The 16,548-nt window shown below is 51.9% G+C and overlaps 1 protein-coding gene across 2 annotated transcripts in view; it reads left to right on the top strand.

Moving 5' to 3' along the window:
• The first annotated feature begins 7,237 nt into the window (after window positions 1-7,237).
• CHKA (choline kinase alpha) overlaps window positions 7,238-16,548 on the top strand; it is a 60,036-nt gene continuing 50,725 nt past the window's right edge. The window contains exon 1 of one of the 2 annotated variants that reach the window (XM_032357678.1): window positions 7,238-7,735. In XM_032357678.1, coding sequence (XP_032213569.1) covers window positions 7,368-7,735 — 368 coding nt within the window. In that variant the 5' untranslated portion in view covers window positions 7,238-7,367. The remainder of the gene's footprint in view (window positions 7,736-16,548) is intronic. The other variant, XM_032357679.1, reaches the window with a different exon arrangement.

The following is a 16,548-nucleotide window of genomic DNA, read 5'->3' as shown; positions in this document are numbered from 1 at the left end:
GGGGACTTCTGGGGGAGGGAGGCGGGCGTCGGAGGTCCGCCAGGGGCGCGGGGGCGGGGGGCACGTCTCCGCGCAGGCCCCGCCCCCTCCGCCTCCGGCCCCGCCCCTGCCGGGGGCCCGGCACCCTCCCTCGCCCAGAGGGAAGTGCTGCAGGAATCCCGTCGGGCCGGATTCCCTACCCCAAGGACAGCGGCTGGGCCTGGAATTCGGCCCAGACAGCGGGGCTGGGAGGAGGGTCCAGCCGCAGCCTCCCAGGCCCCAGAAGATCTTCCAAGGTCGCCTTCCGCGCTCGCCTTCCTGCTCTCGCTCTGCGCCGTTACGGGGCGTTCCGAGAGGCTCTGGGACCCGCCGGGATCCCAGGGACGGTCGCCGGTTGGGCTTCCGTCGACCTCGGAGTAGCTTCTTCCCGCACCGTGGGGTCGGAGGGTTCCAAGTCGGTTAGCAAAAGGGGGTGGGGACAGGGCTAGGGCCGTCCAGGCTAGGGATGGCCAGTATCCCTAAGAGGAGAGACCCTCCCAGCAGGCAGAAGCCAGACCCTGGGCTGGGAGAAAGGAAGTGGGCTTGGCCCAGCGGTGCCCATGGCCTCCTGCCTGTGCCCTTGGATCTCAGCTCACCCATCTGCACAGGGCATCTCTGGTTTCCTGCTGGTTGTTTCCCACAGTAAGGAGCTCTGCGCCAAGGCCATCTGGCTCAAGTCCAGGCTGCGGAGCCCGGGGCTGACCGAGGCGACTCAATAGGCTGCAGCTCCTGGCTCAAGGCCTCGGGACTTTTATTTTTTTTTTTAAGATTTTTATCTATTTATTTGACAGACAGAGAGAGATCACAAGTAGGCAGAAGGCAGGCAGAGAGAGAGGAGGAAACAGGCTTCCCGCTGAGCAGAGCGCGATGTGGGGCTCCATCCCAGGACCCTGAGATCATGACCTGAGATCATGACCTGAGCTGAAGGCAGAGGCTTAAACCACTGAGCCACCCAGGTGCCCCAAGGCTTCAGGACTTCTAACTGTGCTTTAAAACACAGATCCTGGGGAGACAGGACACCCTTTGGGGGGCCCTGGGGATCACTTCCAGCAGATGGATGGCCTCTGCCCCGGGGTCTACCACCGGGAACTCAGCTGGGCCTCCTATGTAGATTTTGGCTGTCATCTCTACATAAGGACAATCAGATTGTCACAGAGATAACGTGATCAGGCTTGAAAACTATTTCTCCACACTGTACCCCTTCCCACTATCAGCTTGTGTGCAGTAAAATTAGCTCGTGTGGGACTTTTTGCATGTGTGATAAAAGAACCAGTTTGTTTGGTATGAGTATTTAAAATACGACCCGGTTTTAATAATCATATTGAAGTATTTCTTTGTTTTTTGAAAGTGGAAAAAGGCCTTTTTCCTCAAAAAATGGAAAATGATGTAGGGAAGATGACGTTAGATTTCTAAGTCGACAAGAAAGAAAGAAATCTTGAGACGTCTTTAGTGCAAAGTGGTGGCTTATTAAAGCAGGAGGACAGAACCCATGGGCAGAAAAAGCTGCTGCCCCGGGGTTGTGAGGGGTGGCTGGTTGTACACTGTGGGGTTGGGGAATGTAAGGAAAAAGGGAGGTTTTAAAAGAACTTTCATTTGCTAAAGAGCACGTACAAGATACCCTTGCCATTGTCAAGTTAAGGCTTTCCCCCCCCTCTAGCAAGGTGTTAGCATTAAGATAGTTGATAGAGATTCCTGGAAGAATGTCACTTGTGTCCCACCAAGGAGTGGGGGTCAGGGAGGTTGCAGGAGTCACTTGTGGTCCCCCCTCCCCCCGCCCCGGGGCTTCTGCTCCCTCATTAGAAAAGGCCCTCCCACCCCCACCCTCTTAGACCTCTGGGAGGCCCCACATTGCCAGAGTCCTTGTAGGCTTTGCTCTCCTAGTGGCTTGCATGGCTTGCAAGTGTGCCCTTCCTGACAACAGGTCCTGTCTTCCAGCCTCTGGGAATCCCTCTGGCAATCAGTAGAAGGGCACAGCTACCCTTTGTGGGGCCCTGACTCTGGCCTGCCCTTTCTCAGCTCACATCAGTGACTCACCACAACAATGCTGTAGGGTAAGAACAGCTATCTTCATCTAGTTTAGAGAGACAGGTGACTTATCCAAGGCCACACCGTCGGTAGAGGCACAAGATCCAAAGATAGGTTTCTACCCTTGACGCTATCCTCAGGATCCCTGCCAAATGAAGGATGGTGGGAGGGCCTGTCTCATTCACCAGACGCATGGGCATTCCAAGTCACCTGCTTTCTTTAAACCTGCTGGGCTCTACACCTGGCTGTGGCCTGAATTCGCTGAGGCTCAGGGTATGGTAAGAGGCCACTAAATAAGACCATACTTGGGCTCAGAGACCTCCAGGAAGCTGCTAGGCCTGCTCAGGCTCTAGCTAGCCTAGCTCCTCATTATACTCCTGGCCGGGGCTGAAACCCAATCGCGAGCACGTAGGATTTCAGCCTGTTGGCCTTGAGCCCTCACATCAATATTTTAAGGCTTAGAAATGAAGTAGGGGAGCCTGGTCTTGGGTGCAGCCTGGGAGAGGGTGGCAAGCCCAGCCCAGCCCAGACTCTACTTCTCTAGCTCTCTAGGAATCCCCCCCCCTGCACCAAGCCTCTTGGGGATTTCTGGACTGAAGGTGCCTTTGATGAAAGGCTCCCCTGGATTTTCAGGAAGTCCTGGGTTGGTCTTCTCCATTTCTGGGGGAGACAGACTCAGTAAGCCCTCCTTTTGAATAGGCTTTGTCGTTGGAATTGGTGGCAGGGCTGTGGCCCATGGGACCCTGGTCTGCCCAGTGGCCGTGAAGGGTCCCCCGCCTAGTTCCTCAGGCCAGACCAGAGGAATGAGTCAGCAGGAATTCCCAGACTGGACAGAGACCTCCCAACCCCTACCCCTCCACCTCCCCACCCCCCGCCATTGCTCCTAAGGCCCATCACCTGCACCCTCTGTGTCTGCTCTCAGAATTCAGCATCAACTAGTGCTTTTGGAAAGTATTTTCTTAAGTCCCAGAAGGAAGTCTTTGTAATTGGAACCCCCTCTCCCCAGCCCCAGCACATGCCTCCTTAAGCCTCCACTAGTGCCCAAATGTGGACATTTTGATCAGAGAATGTAACTTCCATCCACAAATGAATCATGTGCGGACACGGCACTGTCTTCCTGGGCTGAGTGGCCAAGTGTGTACATTACACATTAGGAACGCTGGCCGCAGGTGGAACGCCGGGCCATGGAATAACCACGTGAACCCTCTGGCTTGCTGTGGGCTCCCCTCGTACCCTCTCCTTCGGCCCTCACAGCACCTCTGTGCCTTGGGGGGTCACACAGCACCCTTCCTTTTCCCTGTCCCACTTCGTCATGCTTCACAGAGACTGCGTTCTGTAGCGGATGGAAGATTTCTGGCGACCCTGCATCGAGCAAGTCTACCGGTGCCAGTTTTCCCAACAGCATTTGCTCCCTCCTTGTCTCTGGGGCACATTTTAGTAATTCTTGCAATAGCTCAAACGTTTTTTTTTAAATAATTATTGTATTTGTTATGGTGATCTATGATGAAAACTCATTGAAAGCCCAGATGATGTTTAGCATTTATTAGCAATACAGCATTTTAAAAAAGATTTTACTTATTTGACAGAGAGAAAGAAAACAACAGAAGTTGCTGCAGAGGGAGAGGGAGAAGCAGGCTCCCCGCTGCGCAGGGAGCCCAATGTGGGGCTTGATCCCAGGACTCTGGGATCATGACCCGAGCTGAAGGCAGAGGCTTAACCGACTGAGCCACCCAGGCGCCCCCATAAAGTATTTTTTTTTAAGTTTGTTTTTTTTTTTTTTAATTTTTAGGTAATCTCTATACCCCATGTGGGGCTGGAACTCATAATCCCAAGATCATGAATTGCATGCTCTACCAGCTACCCTGCGATAAAGTATTTTTAAATTAAGGTATATATATACACACACACACACACACATATACATACATATGTATATATACATACATACACCCTGTGGGTTTTTTTTTAGATTTACTTATTTTACAGAAAGAGAGCACAAGCAGGCAGAGCAGCAGGCAGAGGGAGAGAGAGAAGCAGGCTCCTCACCAAGCAAGGAGCCTGATGCGGGGCTCGATCCCAGGACACTGGGATGGTGCCCTGAGCTGAAGGCAGCTGCTTAACCAACTGGGCCACCCAGGCACCCTTTGTTTTTTTTTTTTAAGACATGCTATTGCACACTTAATGAACTACAGTGTCGTAGAAACATACCTTTCTCTGCACTGGGAAACCAAAACATATATTTGCCTGACTTTATTATGACCTTTGCCTTAATTGTGGTGGTCTGGCATTGGACCTATGATATCTTGGAGGTTTGTCTCACATCCCCATTTCACAGCTGAGGAAACAGGCTCAGTCCAAAGACACATGGTCAGTAAGTGCTGAGCCAGGACTTGGGTGCAGTCGGCAAGTATCTGAGTGTCCACGGACATCAGAGCCTGCTGGTCACGGGGTAGAGAGTGATATTCGAGCCCTAGCTCTCCTGGAGTTTCCATGTGGTGAGCAGACGGACAATACACAATAAACAAACAGGGATGAGGGGAGAGGGACTGGGTGGCAGTGGGGTGGACAGTGTGGCTATTCTGGATTGGAATCGGAGCCAGGCAGAGCTGTTCTCCTCGCTGTCCGGTACTGCCAATGATTGGCGCATTGAAGTTACTCGATAAATATGTGAACAATGAACCCTTCCTACCACCTTCAACCTGGCCACATTTAACTCTCGTCTGATACACCAACATGGGGCCCAGCATCTTTTATAGCCTGGTCTGGGCGCTGGACAAACATTACTTTCAGCTTTCTCCAACCACAGATGGCGAGGCAGTGCTTAGTATGATGCATGGGGCTTTTTGCTTTGGATAACTTCTTAGGAGAAGGTCTTGGGACTGGGGTCGCCAGCTCAAGGGTCATGGGTGTATTTACCACTCTGGGGTTCTCCCTGTGGACAGTGATAGGTCCCGTACTTTTCCTGAGCACCTACTGCATGCCGGGCCCCATCGTCATTACACATCCTCACAGATCACTCTGGAAAGTGGACTGCCCAGTAAATGCCTTCTCAACCTTTCAAAGCCTTGCTCAAATGGCCCCTGGTGAGGTTTCCCCTACTTCTATGGCAGAATTGGTCCTTTTTTTGTGTAAAACCTATTATGTTAGCATCACGACCTGCCAAGCTTCTCCAGTCTCTGCCTGGTGGCCTAGCCAGGGTGGGCTCTGAGTGGCCAAGCCAAGGATAAGCTAATTAGAGCTACATTTAGGATTAGTTTGGCTGCTGGGGAGGGAAGTGTTCTGTCCTCTGGCAAGTCACACCCTTCACACAAAGGAGCCAGGGTGCCTGCCCTTGTCTCTCATCTTAGCCATGGGACCTCAGCTGCAGCAGGCAGTCTCTGCAGGACTGTCTTCACATCTATAAATGGAAGCAATAATGTATAAAACTTCTCCAACACCTTTAATAAGGCACCTTTTCCGCCCGCAGGGAGCTGCCGTCCCATAAAGGCGTCTGTGGGTTCTAACAGCCCAAACCAGCAGATGCCAGAGTTATTTCAAAGGACAGGGACCCAGCTCTTACTTCTAGTGCCTTTTTCTCCTCGCCAGGATTCTGGCATTCCTGAGATTACTAGGCGGCTGCCAGGGGATAGTGGGACAAAAGGTCTGTCACCTGGGCAGGCCAGGAACATGGCCCCACCTCCTTACCAGGGTTATTTTTAGACAAAGTCCTTGACTAGCTTATCTAAATGGCCCGACTGGAGACCTTGACTTTTTAGCTCTTCAAACATCCAACGGGACTCCCACCCTGCCTTCCTCCTAAAGCCTGGGCTACTCCAGTACAGGCCTCCCCCTCCCCCCACAGCTGTCTTGTCAAAAGCCCCCTTTCATTATAACACGCTTTTGTCCAATAAGCCCTTTTTTTTTTTTTTCCCCCCTCAGAGCAAGTTCAGCCAAGTACAGACTGTCTAAAAAAAGAGATTTTTGCTGTGGGCAGATGGAAATCCCTCACAGGAGCCATTTTCTGTAATCCAGGCGCTTAATTTCCTAAGCAGCCTGGGAAACCTCTCGTCCCAGCTCATGTCCCATAAAATAGGATCTGTGATTTTTATACTTTCCTGTAACCCACTTCCAGAAAGGATCGGGACGGCGGGGTCGAAGAGGAGTGAGGGACACCGGACTGTGTGGCCAGTGGGAGCAGGGCGGTCGTCCCCCTCGGTGGGCAAAGGTGCGTTAGTCACGGTCACGGGGCTGCCTCCTGCGCGGGGGCGGGTGGGGCGCGCCCACAGAACCAGCAGCCGCACGTCATTCACCTTTGGTCCGGGTTCCGCGCGGCGGTGGAGGCCCCGCGGCGGGATGCGGCCCCGCCGGCCAGGAGCCTCTGGGCCCCGGCGTCCTCAGCACCAAGGACAGGGAAACTGAGGCCGCCGGCGGCCTCAGAGGGCGGGGTCACCCGTGCGGCCTCGAACCAGTCGCCTCCGCCCTCTCTCGGGCCCCGGTTTCCGACTCTGGGATCGTAACTCCTCCGGCTCTGGGATGGACGGAGCGTGGTCGCGCCTCCCGAGCAGCTCAGCCGCCGCGGAAATGTTGTAAAAATACAGCCCCGGCGCTGCAGAAGGAGGTGCCTCGCCCCAAGGTCGTGCGGGAAGAGAAGCCAGCTTCCAGGCACCAGCTTCCTGCCTGCCCCGTGCCAGGCCCCGGCCTCTGATGTCCTGAGGCCCCCGGGGGTCCAAGCAAGCTTTCGGCTGGCAAAGCCAAGCCCTCGATGCTCGAGGCTCGGGGGCCGGCCCCGCTCGGCCCGCGCAACGCTCTAGAGGAGCCCCGCGCCTCCCTCGCTGCCTCCCAACCCCGCGACCCCCGGCTCCGGCCCGACGCCCCGCCCCCCGCGCCGGTCCCGCCCCCTTGGGCCCCGCCCCCCGCGCCGGGAGCGCCCGGGGCGGGGGGCGGCGCCGCAGCCAATAGGAAGGTGGCGTGGCGAGGGCGGCGGCGGTTGTGATGCGCCTGGCCGGCGGGCGGCAGCCAATCCGCGGCGAGCTCGGGGGCGGGCTGTGACGTGGGCGGCGCTCCTCGTGCGGCGGCGGTATAGGAGCGAGCGCCGCGGCGAGCAGGACCAGCCGAGCGCCGCCGCCGCCGCCGCTGCCACCGCTGCCCGCCGCCCGCTCCCTCCGCGCCGCCGCCCCGCGTCCGCCCGGCGCGTCCCCAACCGCCGCGCCCGCGCCCGGCCGGCCCGTCCGCGAGCCGCCGAGCCGCCTCCGCGCCCGGCCTCCGTGAGGGGGGCGCCCGGCCGGACCCTGAGCCTCGCTCTCTCGCGCTGCGGCCGCCAGCGCCTCCTCGGCCGCCTGCCCGGCATGAAGACCAAGTTCTGCAACGGCGGCGAGGCGGAGCCCTCGCCGCTCGGGCTGCTGCTGAGCTGCGGCGGCGGCAGCACGGCCCCGGCGCCCGGCGTGGGGCAGCAGCGCGACGCCGCCAGCGACCGCGAGCCCAAGCAGCTGGGCGGCCCGCAGCCGCCGCTCGCGCTGCCGCCGCCGCCGCCGCTCGCGCTGCCGCCGCCGCCGCCGCCGCCGCTGCCGCTGCCCCCGCCGCCGCCGCCGCCGCCGCCGGCCGACGAGCAGCCCGAACCTCGGACGCGGCGCCGGGCCTATCTGTGGTGCAAGGAGTTCCTGCCCGGGGCCTGGCGCGGCCTTCGCGAGGACCAGTTCCACATCAGTGTCATCAGGTCGGTGGCGGCGCGGCGCGGGGTGGGCGCGCGGAGCCGCTACCCGGTCAGGTGACGCTGCCCGGGCGGGGGCGGGGCCGGGGGCGGGGCCGGCGGGCCGTGCTGGGGGGCTGGAGACCCCCTCCGGCCCCGCGTGAGATCCGCGCGGATTCCGCGACAGGGGCCCGCGGCCTCCCAGGACCTTCCGGAAGGCGCTGCGGGCCGGAAGAGCGGCTGCGGGGGAAAACGGGTCTCCTGCGGGCAGAACAATGCCGTGGACTCCGCGAGTGCGTTTTGTCCGGATGCTTCAAAATTTGGGAAGTCCCTTCGCGGTTGGAGGGCCTTCGGTGCGGAGGGCTGTCGTGATCCGCTTCACGGAGAGTCACCTCCTAACTTTGCTTCTCGCTCCTCGAGTCCGTGGCTTGCTTTTCTCCCCGCTCTGAAAGAGTCGTTTGTTCGTGGCCGGGGGTGACATTTGCTCATCCCGGCCAGCTCTGTCCAGCCCTAGGGCTGTGTTAGGAGGTGTGGCTCCAAAAGTTAGCACCGGGGGGAGAAAGATTTCCCCCTCTTTTCTTCCTTTCCTTTTTTTTTTTTTTTAAGTTAAAAATATTTAGTTAAATTTGAAAGACAAGAAATGGATGTGTGCCCGTCTTCAGACTGAGCAGGAAAAGACTCCCGTGGTTTCTGTTGCCGCTCTGCGCCCCAAGATAACCATTTCCCAGTGTGTGTGTGTCCTTCCATTTAGACCTTTAGAAATGCGGTTCTTTCTCTGCTGCTTTTCTTTTAACTGGTTGGCTCGGTTGAGCGTCGCGTCTAGACACTGGCTGGCTGCCACTGATAATCCCCAAATCCAGCTGGGGTCATTCGATTCCTCTTCCGTGCCTGGTCTCCCAGCAGAGCTGCAGATGCGGCAGAATAACGGAGCCTCACTTCCTTGCTGTGCCGCCGGCCCCTCGTGCACAGTTGCTATGAACAGTGAGAGTCAGAAGGTAGGGGTCAGAAACAGGGGTGTTCAGGTGATCTCGCAGCTGCCTGATGATTTTTTTTTTTTTTCCATGAAACTCTCCAAAAACGATCACGTTTAGTTAGGCCTGAAGATTCTCAGTGAAAAGAATGATGGTGGGGCGCCTGGTGGCTCAGAGGGTTAGAGCCTCTGCCTTAGGCTCAAGTCATGATCCCAGCGTCCTGGGATCGAGCCCCCAAGGGGAGCCTGCTTCTTCCTCTCTCTCTCTCTGCCTGCCTCTCTGCCTACTTGTGATCTCTCTCTGTCAAATAAAATCTTAAAAAAAAAAAAAAAAAAAAAAAGGAACAGTGGAGCACATCCTAAGCGGTACCGTGCGTCTGTAAAACGAAAAACCTGGAGGGGCTGGAGGTCAGTGGCTGTTTGCTGACCTAGGAGGTCTCTGGTATCCCCACCCCCCAACCCAGTGCTCTTGCCTGTTGCCTGTGAAGATGTTTGGACACCCTGGGATCTGGCCTTCAGACATTTTTCTTTGGTCCCTTTTAGGGGAGTGTCACTGGTCAGTTAAACCTTTGTGTTTTGTGCAAAACTGTCACTGTAAGAGCGTCAAAGATGTGTTTTGTTTCTTTTCTCTAAGAATTAGTAGTCTTAGAAATGGTCTTGGAAGCTTTCCTTTTTGGTTTGAAGGACCCTTTAAAATGACGCATAGTAAACATTGCCTTTTAGTTCTCTTCTCTGGAATAAAGTGTGGTTATGGGATCCATTTAATAGAGAGAAAAGAGGTCATTTAGGTCATGGGAAGGGGGTGACGCCTAGCTTTTAAAAAGCAAAAGAGGCAGTTCAGAAGGGGGATAAGGGCTCCCCTTGGCTGACATCTAGTGACCCTCCACAGGCAGTTGCCTTTCCTGGGACTCCGGTTATTAGGTGTTACTGACCTTCACGATCTCTCAGCGTTGGGTGGGGTGCTGGTCCCTCCCCGGCGGTTTGTCAGACGTCGCCTCCTCAACTCAGTCCATCGAGTCTGTCTCATGTTTCACCCTTTTGCTCCTTCCCACCCTGGAATATGCTTTTGCTGCTTTCCGTCTTTGAGTTGATAACAGCAGCTGGCCGGAGCCCCAGGACTGCTGGCACACTCCCTGCCCCCCGAAACCCCTCCTCTGCCTGCAGTGGCAGTTGAGGCCTGGTGAGCGGCTTTTGCCCCCACACCTGCTGTCTGTTCCCGGTGTTGTTCGTGAGGCCGGAGCCCAGGTCCGAGTCCTTGCTTAGACCCTGTCACGGGAGCCGTGGATGTCCTTGCGCTCGGGTCCCTCCTCTGAATTGTTCCTTGTCCTGTTGTCAGGTATCCTCAAACGTTGTTACTCTTCGTTTTAAAGTTTAGGTGGCTTCCTGTAACTGGAGAATAAAATCCAGACTTGTTTGCCTGCTTTACACTTGGGCCCCACCTCCCTTTCTAGAGTGGTTCCTTTTTGTTGCTGTTGTTTAACACCCCCCCCCCCCCCCCCCCCCCCCCCCCCCGCCGCTGCCCTTACCAGCCGTGAGGAGCAGTGAACTCCTTACACTGGATCCTGTATTTCCTGAGTGAGCTTTGTGCTTTCAGCCTCTAGGCCTGTCTGTGCTCTTATGCTCTGCTTGGCAGCCTGGTGTCTGCTTTTAAACTTCCTCCTTCAGGGGCGCCTGGCCGGCTCAGTGGGTTAAAGCCTCAGCCTTCCGCTCAGGTCATGATCTCAAGGTCTTGGGATCGAGCCCTGAATCGGGTTCTCTGCTCAGCAGGGTGCCTGCTTCTTCCTCCCCTCTCTCTGCCTGCCTCTGCCTACTTGTGATCTCTGTCAAATAAATAAATAAAAATCTTTTAAAAAATTATAAAAAAAAAAAACTTCCTCCTTCAAGGCCCAGCTTAGAGAGAAACAGAATTAATTTCTTTCTTTCTTTCTTTTTTTTTTTTTAAAGATTTTATTTATTTAACAGAGGGAGAGAGGGGGAGAGAGCAAGCACAGGCAGACAGAATGGCAGGCAGAGGCAGAGGGAGAAGCAGGCTCCCTGCTGAGCAAGGAGCCCGACATGGGACTCGATCCCAGGACGCTGGGATCATGACCTGAGCTGAAGGCAGCTGCTTAACCAACTGAGCCCCCCAGGCGTCCCCAGAATTAATTTCTTATTTGTTTGTCTTTTCCATAGCCTTTCATACACATACACACCTTGACAGCAACAGCACCTGCCACATTTGTGTGTTTCTTTTTTTTTTTTTTAAAGATTTTATTTATTTATTTGACAGAGAGACATCACAAGTAGGCAGAGAGGCAGGCGGGGAGAGAGGGGGAAGCAGGCTCCCTGCTGAGCAGAGAGCCCGATGCGGGACTCGATCCCAGGACCCTGAGATCATGACCTGAGCCGAAGGCAGCGGCTTAACCCACTGAGCCACCCAGGCGCCCCATTTGTGTGTTTCTTCTTTGCTTCTTCTGTAATTGAATTCCTAGAGGGCATTTCCTGTTCATCTCGTATCTCCTGCAGTGGAATAGTGCCTGACTCGTGGTAGGCACTGGATTTTAGCTTAAATTGACCTCTTCAGGGGCGCCTGGGTGGCTCAGTGGGTTAAAGCCTCTGCCTTTGGCTCAGGTCATGATCTCGGGGTCATGGGATGGAGCCCTGCGTTGGGCTTTCTGCTCAGCAGGGAGCCTGCTCCCCTGCCCCTCCTGCCTCTCTGCCTACTTGTGATCTCTCTGTCAAATAAAATCTTAAAAAAAAAAAATTGACCTCTTCACTATTCTCTCACTGTGATGACAGGTCTTTTAAAGATTTTATTTATTTATTTATTTATTTTTATTTGACAGACAGAGATCACAAGTAGGCAGAGAGCCCAATGTGGGGCTTGATCCCAGGACCCTGAGATCATGACCTGAGCCGAAGGCAGAGGCTTAACCCTCTGAGCCAGGTGCCCCATGACAGGTCTTTCTAATCAGACTGTTGTTTGCCGGAGTCTCTCTAATCAGGGGTGGTATAGGGAAAGATTAGAATTATCATTACATTAGGGCACCTGGGTGGCTCCTCGGTTAAGTGCCTAGCTCTTGGTTTTGGCTCTGGTCGTGATCTCAGGGTCGTGAGATTGAGCCCTGCTTGGGGCTCTGCACTGGGTATGGACTCTGCCCAAGATTCCCCCCTCCCCCCATGCTTACTGTCTCCTCTCTCTCCAAAAAAAAAGAAAGAAAGAAAGAAAGAAAGAAAGAAGGAAAGATTACTGCCACAGCCAGCCGTCACGGCGGATGTGCGGGCCCATCAAATCGAGGGTCGGTTATTACCACTCTCGTTGCTGGTTGGTAAATCACAGTCAGTTGTGACATGAAACTGCAGATCTTTGCAAGATTTCATGAAGTTTGATGGAAGAAATGTTTGAGAGCTGTTAAGTTTCGCACAAATCTGTTGACACGTTATATCCCACGGACCCACTAATAGTTGAAAATTGATGGGGAAGAGGATACCCTGAACTGTCCCAAGTAGAATCATTTAGACATAAAGAAACCAAGAGAAGTCGTTGAAAAGACTGGCCAAGTCCTCAGGTATATTTGCACAGTGATGCAGTAAAAGTCAAATAGGGAGTAAGTTGTGGTTTATGGTGTCCTCACTAAGTTTTTTGATAAAATTATGCCAAAATTCCCTACTTAATGTCCCTTTTATGTACACAGTTGAATTTTAACCTAAATTCTGTTGTATATGACTTCCAGTTTCATTTTTCAAAATAAATAAAGTTTCATTTACATTTTTACTATTTACTGTGAAAATTTGATCCCTTAAGTAGCTTTACCTTTTTTCTTTAAGATTTTATTTATTTATTTGAGAGAAAGAGATAATGAGAGAGAGCTCAAGGAGCACCGAGAGGGAGAAGCAGGCTCCCTGCTGAACCAGGAGCCTGATGTGGGCTTAGTCCTGGGACCCTGGGATCATGACCTGAGCCGAAGGCAGGTGCTTAACTGCTTAACTGACTGAGCCACCCAGGTGCCCTGCTAACTTTAAAAAATATTTTATTTATTTATTTATTTATTTATTTATTTGCTTGAGAGAAGGAGTGAGAGCACTAATGGTGCGGAGGCACAGAGGGAGAGGGAGAACCAGACTGTCTGCCAAGCAGGGAGCCTGATGAGCGCCCGCGTTGATCCCAGAATCCTGGGATCATGACCTGAGCAGAAAGCAGTTGCTTAACTGGCTAAGCCACCTGGGTGCCCCATATGGCCTTACTTTTTTTTTTTTTTTTTTAAGATTTTATTTATTTTTTAGATAGAGAGGGAGATCACAAGTAGGCAGAGAGGTAGGCAGAGAGGCAGGGAAGCAGGCTCCCTGCTGAGCAGAGAGCCCGATGCAGGGCTCGATCCTAGGACCCTGGGACCATGACCTGAGCTGAAGACAGAGGCTTGACCCACTGAGCCACCTGGGTGCCCCATGGCCTTACTTTAAATAAATAAATAAATAAATAAATAAACTTGGGGCCCCTGGCTGGCTCAGTTGGTGGAGCGTGTGACTCGAGCTCAGGGTCTCAGGGTCATGAGTTTGAGCCCCGCATTGGTCATAGAGCTTACTTAGAAAAAATTAATAGACTTAATTTTTTTAGAGCAGTTTTAGGTTCATAGCCAAATTGACCAGAAAGTACAGCGAGTTCCCATATACCTCCCCCCACCCCGAACACACACACACACCACACACCAGAGTTGTACATTGGTTACAGTTGATGACCTACACTGATATCATTATCACTCAGAAGTCCCTAATTTGCACTAAGGTTCACTGTCAGTGCTGTACATTGAGTGGGTTTGGAAAAACGTATGGCAAGAATTTGCTATTACAGCACCCTGCAGCGTAGCCTCACTGCCCTAAAGGTCCTCTGTCCTCTGTCTGTCCCTCTCTCCACCCAACCCCTTTTCTCAGATGTTCTGTGATTGGAAGCATAAAGTGTGTAGTCTTTTCAGATTGGCTTCTTTCCTTAATAGTGTTCATTTAAAAGTCTCCTTTGTGTCTCTTCATGGCTTACCATATCATGATCGTGATTTCATTTTAGTGCTGAGTAATGTGTAATCATTCAGACGGACCATGGTTTATCCATTTACCTACTGAAGGACATCTTGGTGGCTTCCAAGCAGATATGACTAAAGCAGCTATAAACATCCATGTGCAGCCTTTTGTGTGGATGTAAGTTTTTAACTCTTTGGGTAAATATGAAAGTGTGCAGTAGCTGACTTGTATGGTAAAAGCATGTTTTATTCTGTAAGACACGGCCCGTCTGTCTTTCAGAGCGGTTGCGCCGACCTGCCTTCCGGCCAGCAGTGAGCGGGAGTTCATGGTGCTCCGCATCCTTGCCGGCATTTGGTGCCAGCATTCTGGAGTTTGGCCACTCTGATAGGTGTGCACTGGTATCTCATTTTAACTTGCGATTCCCTAATGACATATGATGTGGAGAATCATCTTATGTGCTTATGTGCCTTCTGTATATCTTCTTTGGTGACGTGTGTGTTTAGATCTTTTGCTCATTTTTTAAGTCAAGTCATCTATTTTCTTTTTTGTTTTTTTAAGTTTTTTTTTTTTTTTTAATTTATTTGACATACAAGCAGGGAGAGTGGGAGAGGAAGAATCAGGCTTCCCACTGAGTGGGGAGACCAATGCAGGACTCGATCCCACGACCCTGAGTGGAAGGTGGTTGTGTAACGACTGAGCCACCCAGGTGCACCGATGTTGTCTATTTTCTTATTGTTGAGTTTTAAGAGTTCCTTATATCTTTGGGCTAATAGTTCTTTACCCAGTGTGTCTTTTGCAGATAGAGTTTTTTCTTTTATTTTTATTTATTTATTTAATTTATTGATTTGACAGAGATCACAAGTAGGAAGAGAGGCTGGTAGAGAGGAGGAAGGAAGCAGGCTCCCCGCCCAGCAGAAAGCCCGATGTGGAGCTCGATCCCAGGACCCTGAGATCATGACCTGAGCCGAAGGCAGAGGCTTTAACCCATTGAGCCATCCAGGCACCCCTTGTTTTTTCTGTTAAAGATTTTATTTATTTGCCAGAGACAGAGAAGACAGTGTAAGAACACAGGCAGGAAGGGCGGCAGGCAGAGGGAGGAGCAGGCTCCCTGCTGAGCCTGATGCTGGCTGGATCCCAGGACCCCGGGATCATGATCTGAGCTGAAGAGCATCTGACGGAGCCACCTAGGTGTCCCTGCAGATATTTTCTTCCAGTTTGTGGTTGTTGCCTTATTTTCTTGAATAGTGTCTTTGTGCAGAAGTTTTAAATTTTAATGAATTCCAGCTTATTAATCATTTCTTTCATGGATTGTGCCTTTGGTGTTGTATCTAAACTCTGATGGCGACAAGCAAGGTTGTTTGGATGACTTCCTGTTACAGTCTGGTTTGTAGTTGTGCATTTTACATTTAGGTCTCGGATCCATTTTTTGTTAACTTTTGTGAACGATGTAAGGTCTGTGTCTAGATTTCTTTCTTTTTTTAAAAGTAGACTCCATGCCCAGCGGTGAAGGCCAGTGCAGGGCTTGAACTCACAACCTTGAGATCAAGATCTGAGCTGCAATCCAAAGTCGGACACTTAATGCAACTGAGCCACCCAGACATGCCCAGATTTCATTTTTTAACTGTGAATGTCTAGCCATTCCAGCACCATTTGTTAAGACTGTCCTTTCTCTATTGACTTGCCTTAGCTCTTTGTCGAGATCAGTGGACTGTATTTATGTGGATCTATTTCTGGGCTCTGCCCTCTGTTCAATTGATCTGTTTGCCTATCCTTTTTTTTTCCCCCCAAAGATTTCATTTATTTATTCAACATACACAGAGAGAGCACAAGCAGAGAGGGTGTGGCAGGCAGAGGGAGAGGGAGAAGCAGATTCCCTGCTGAGCAGGGGGAGCCTGACATGGGACTGAATATCAGGACCCTGGGATCATGACCTGAGCCGAAGGCAGTAGCTTAACCAACTGAGTCACCCTGGTGCCCCCATTTGCCCATTTTTTTTTTTGCCTATGCCACGCTGTCCTGATTACTGTAGTGTTGTAGTAAGTCTTGAAGTAACGTAGTGTCAGTCCTGACTTTTTTCTCCTTGAATACTGAGTTGGTTATTCTGGGTATTTTGCCTCTCTGTGTAAACTCCAGAGTCAGTCTGTCAGTACTGATAAAACAACATGCTAGGATTTTGATTAGGATTGTGTTGGATCTATACATCAAATAGGGAAAAACTAGCATCTTGTCGATATGCTGAGTCTTCCTATCCATGGACATGGACTATTCGTTTTATTTAGTTATTCTTTGATATCCTTCATAGGAGTTTTTTATTTTTCCTCCTATAGATCTTGTACATATTTTGTTACATTTATACCTAAATGTTTCATTTTTTTGGTTGCTGATGTACATGGTAATGTGTTTTTAATTTTAATTTCTCCTTATTCATTGCTGATATATGGGAAAGTGAAAGTGATTGACTTTTTTTTTTTTTCTTTTAAGAGAGTATGGGGAGGGGCAGAGGGAGAGGTAGAGAGAAATCTCAAGCAGACTCCATGCCCAGTGTGGAGCCCAATACAGGACTTAATTTCACAATCCAGAGATCATGACCTGAGCCGAAATTAAGAGTTGGAGACTCTTAACCAACTGAGCTACCCAGGTGCCCCATATAAAAGTTAACTTTTGTATGTTAACTTTTTTTTTTTTAAGATTTCATTTATTTGAGAGAGAGAGAATGAGAGAGGGCATGAAAAGGGAGAGCATCAGAGGGAGAAGCGGACTTCCTGTCCGCAGGGGGTCCGGTGTGGGACTCGATCCCAGGATTCCAGGATCATGACCTGAGCCAAAGGCAGTCGCTTAACCAACTGAGCCACCCAGGTGTCCCTATATGTTAACTTTT

This window comes from Mustela erminea, chromosome 9 (assembly GCF_009829155.1).
Source record: "Mustela erminea isolate mMusErm1 chromosome 9, mMusErm1.Pri, whole genome shotgun sequence".
Lineage (NCBI taxonomy): Eukaryota > Metazoa > Chordata > Mammalia > Carnivora > Mustelidae > Mustela > Mustela erminea.
This window is presented reverse-complemented; position numbering and strand designations above follow the sequence as displayed.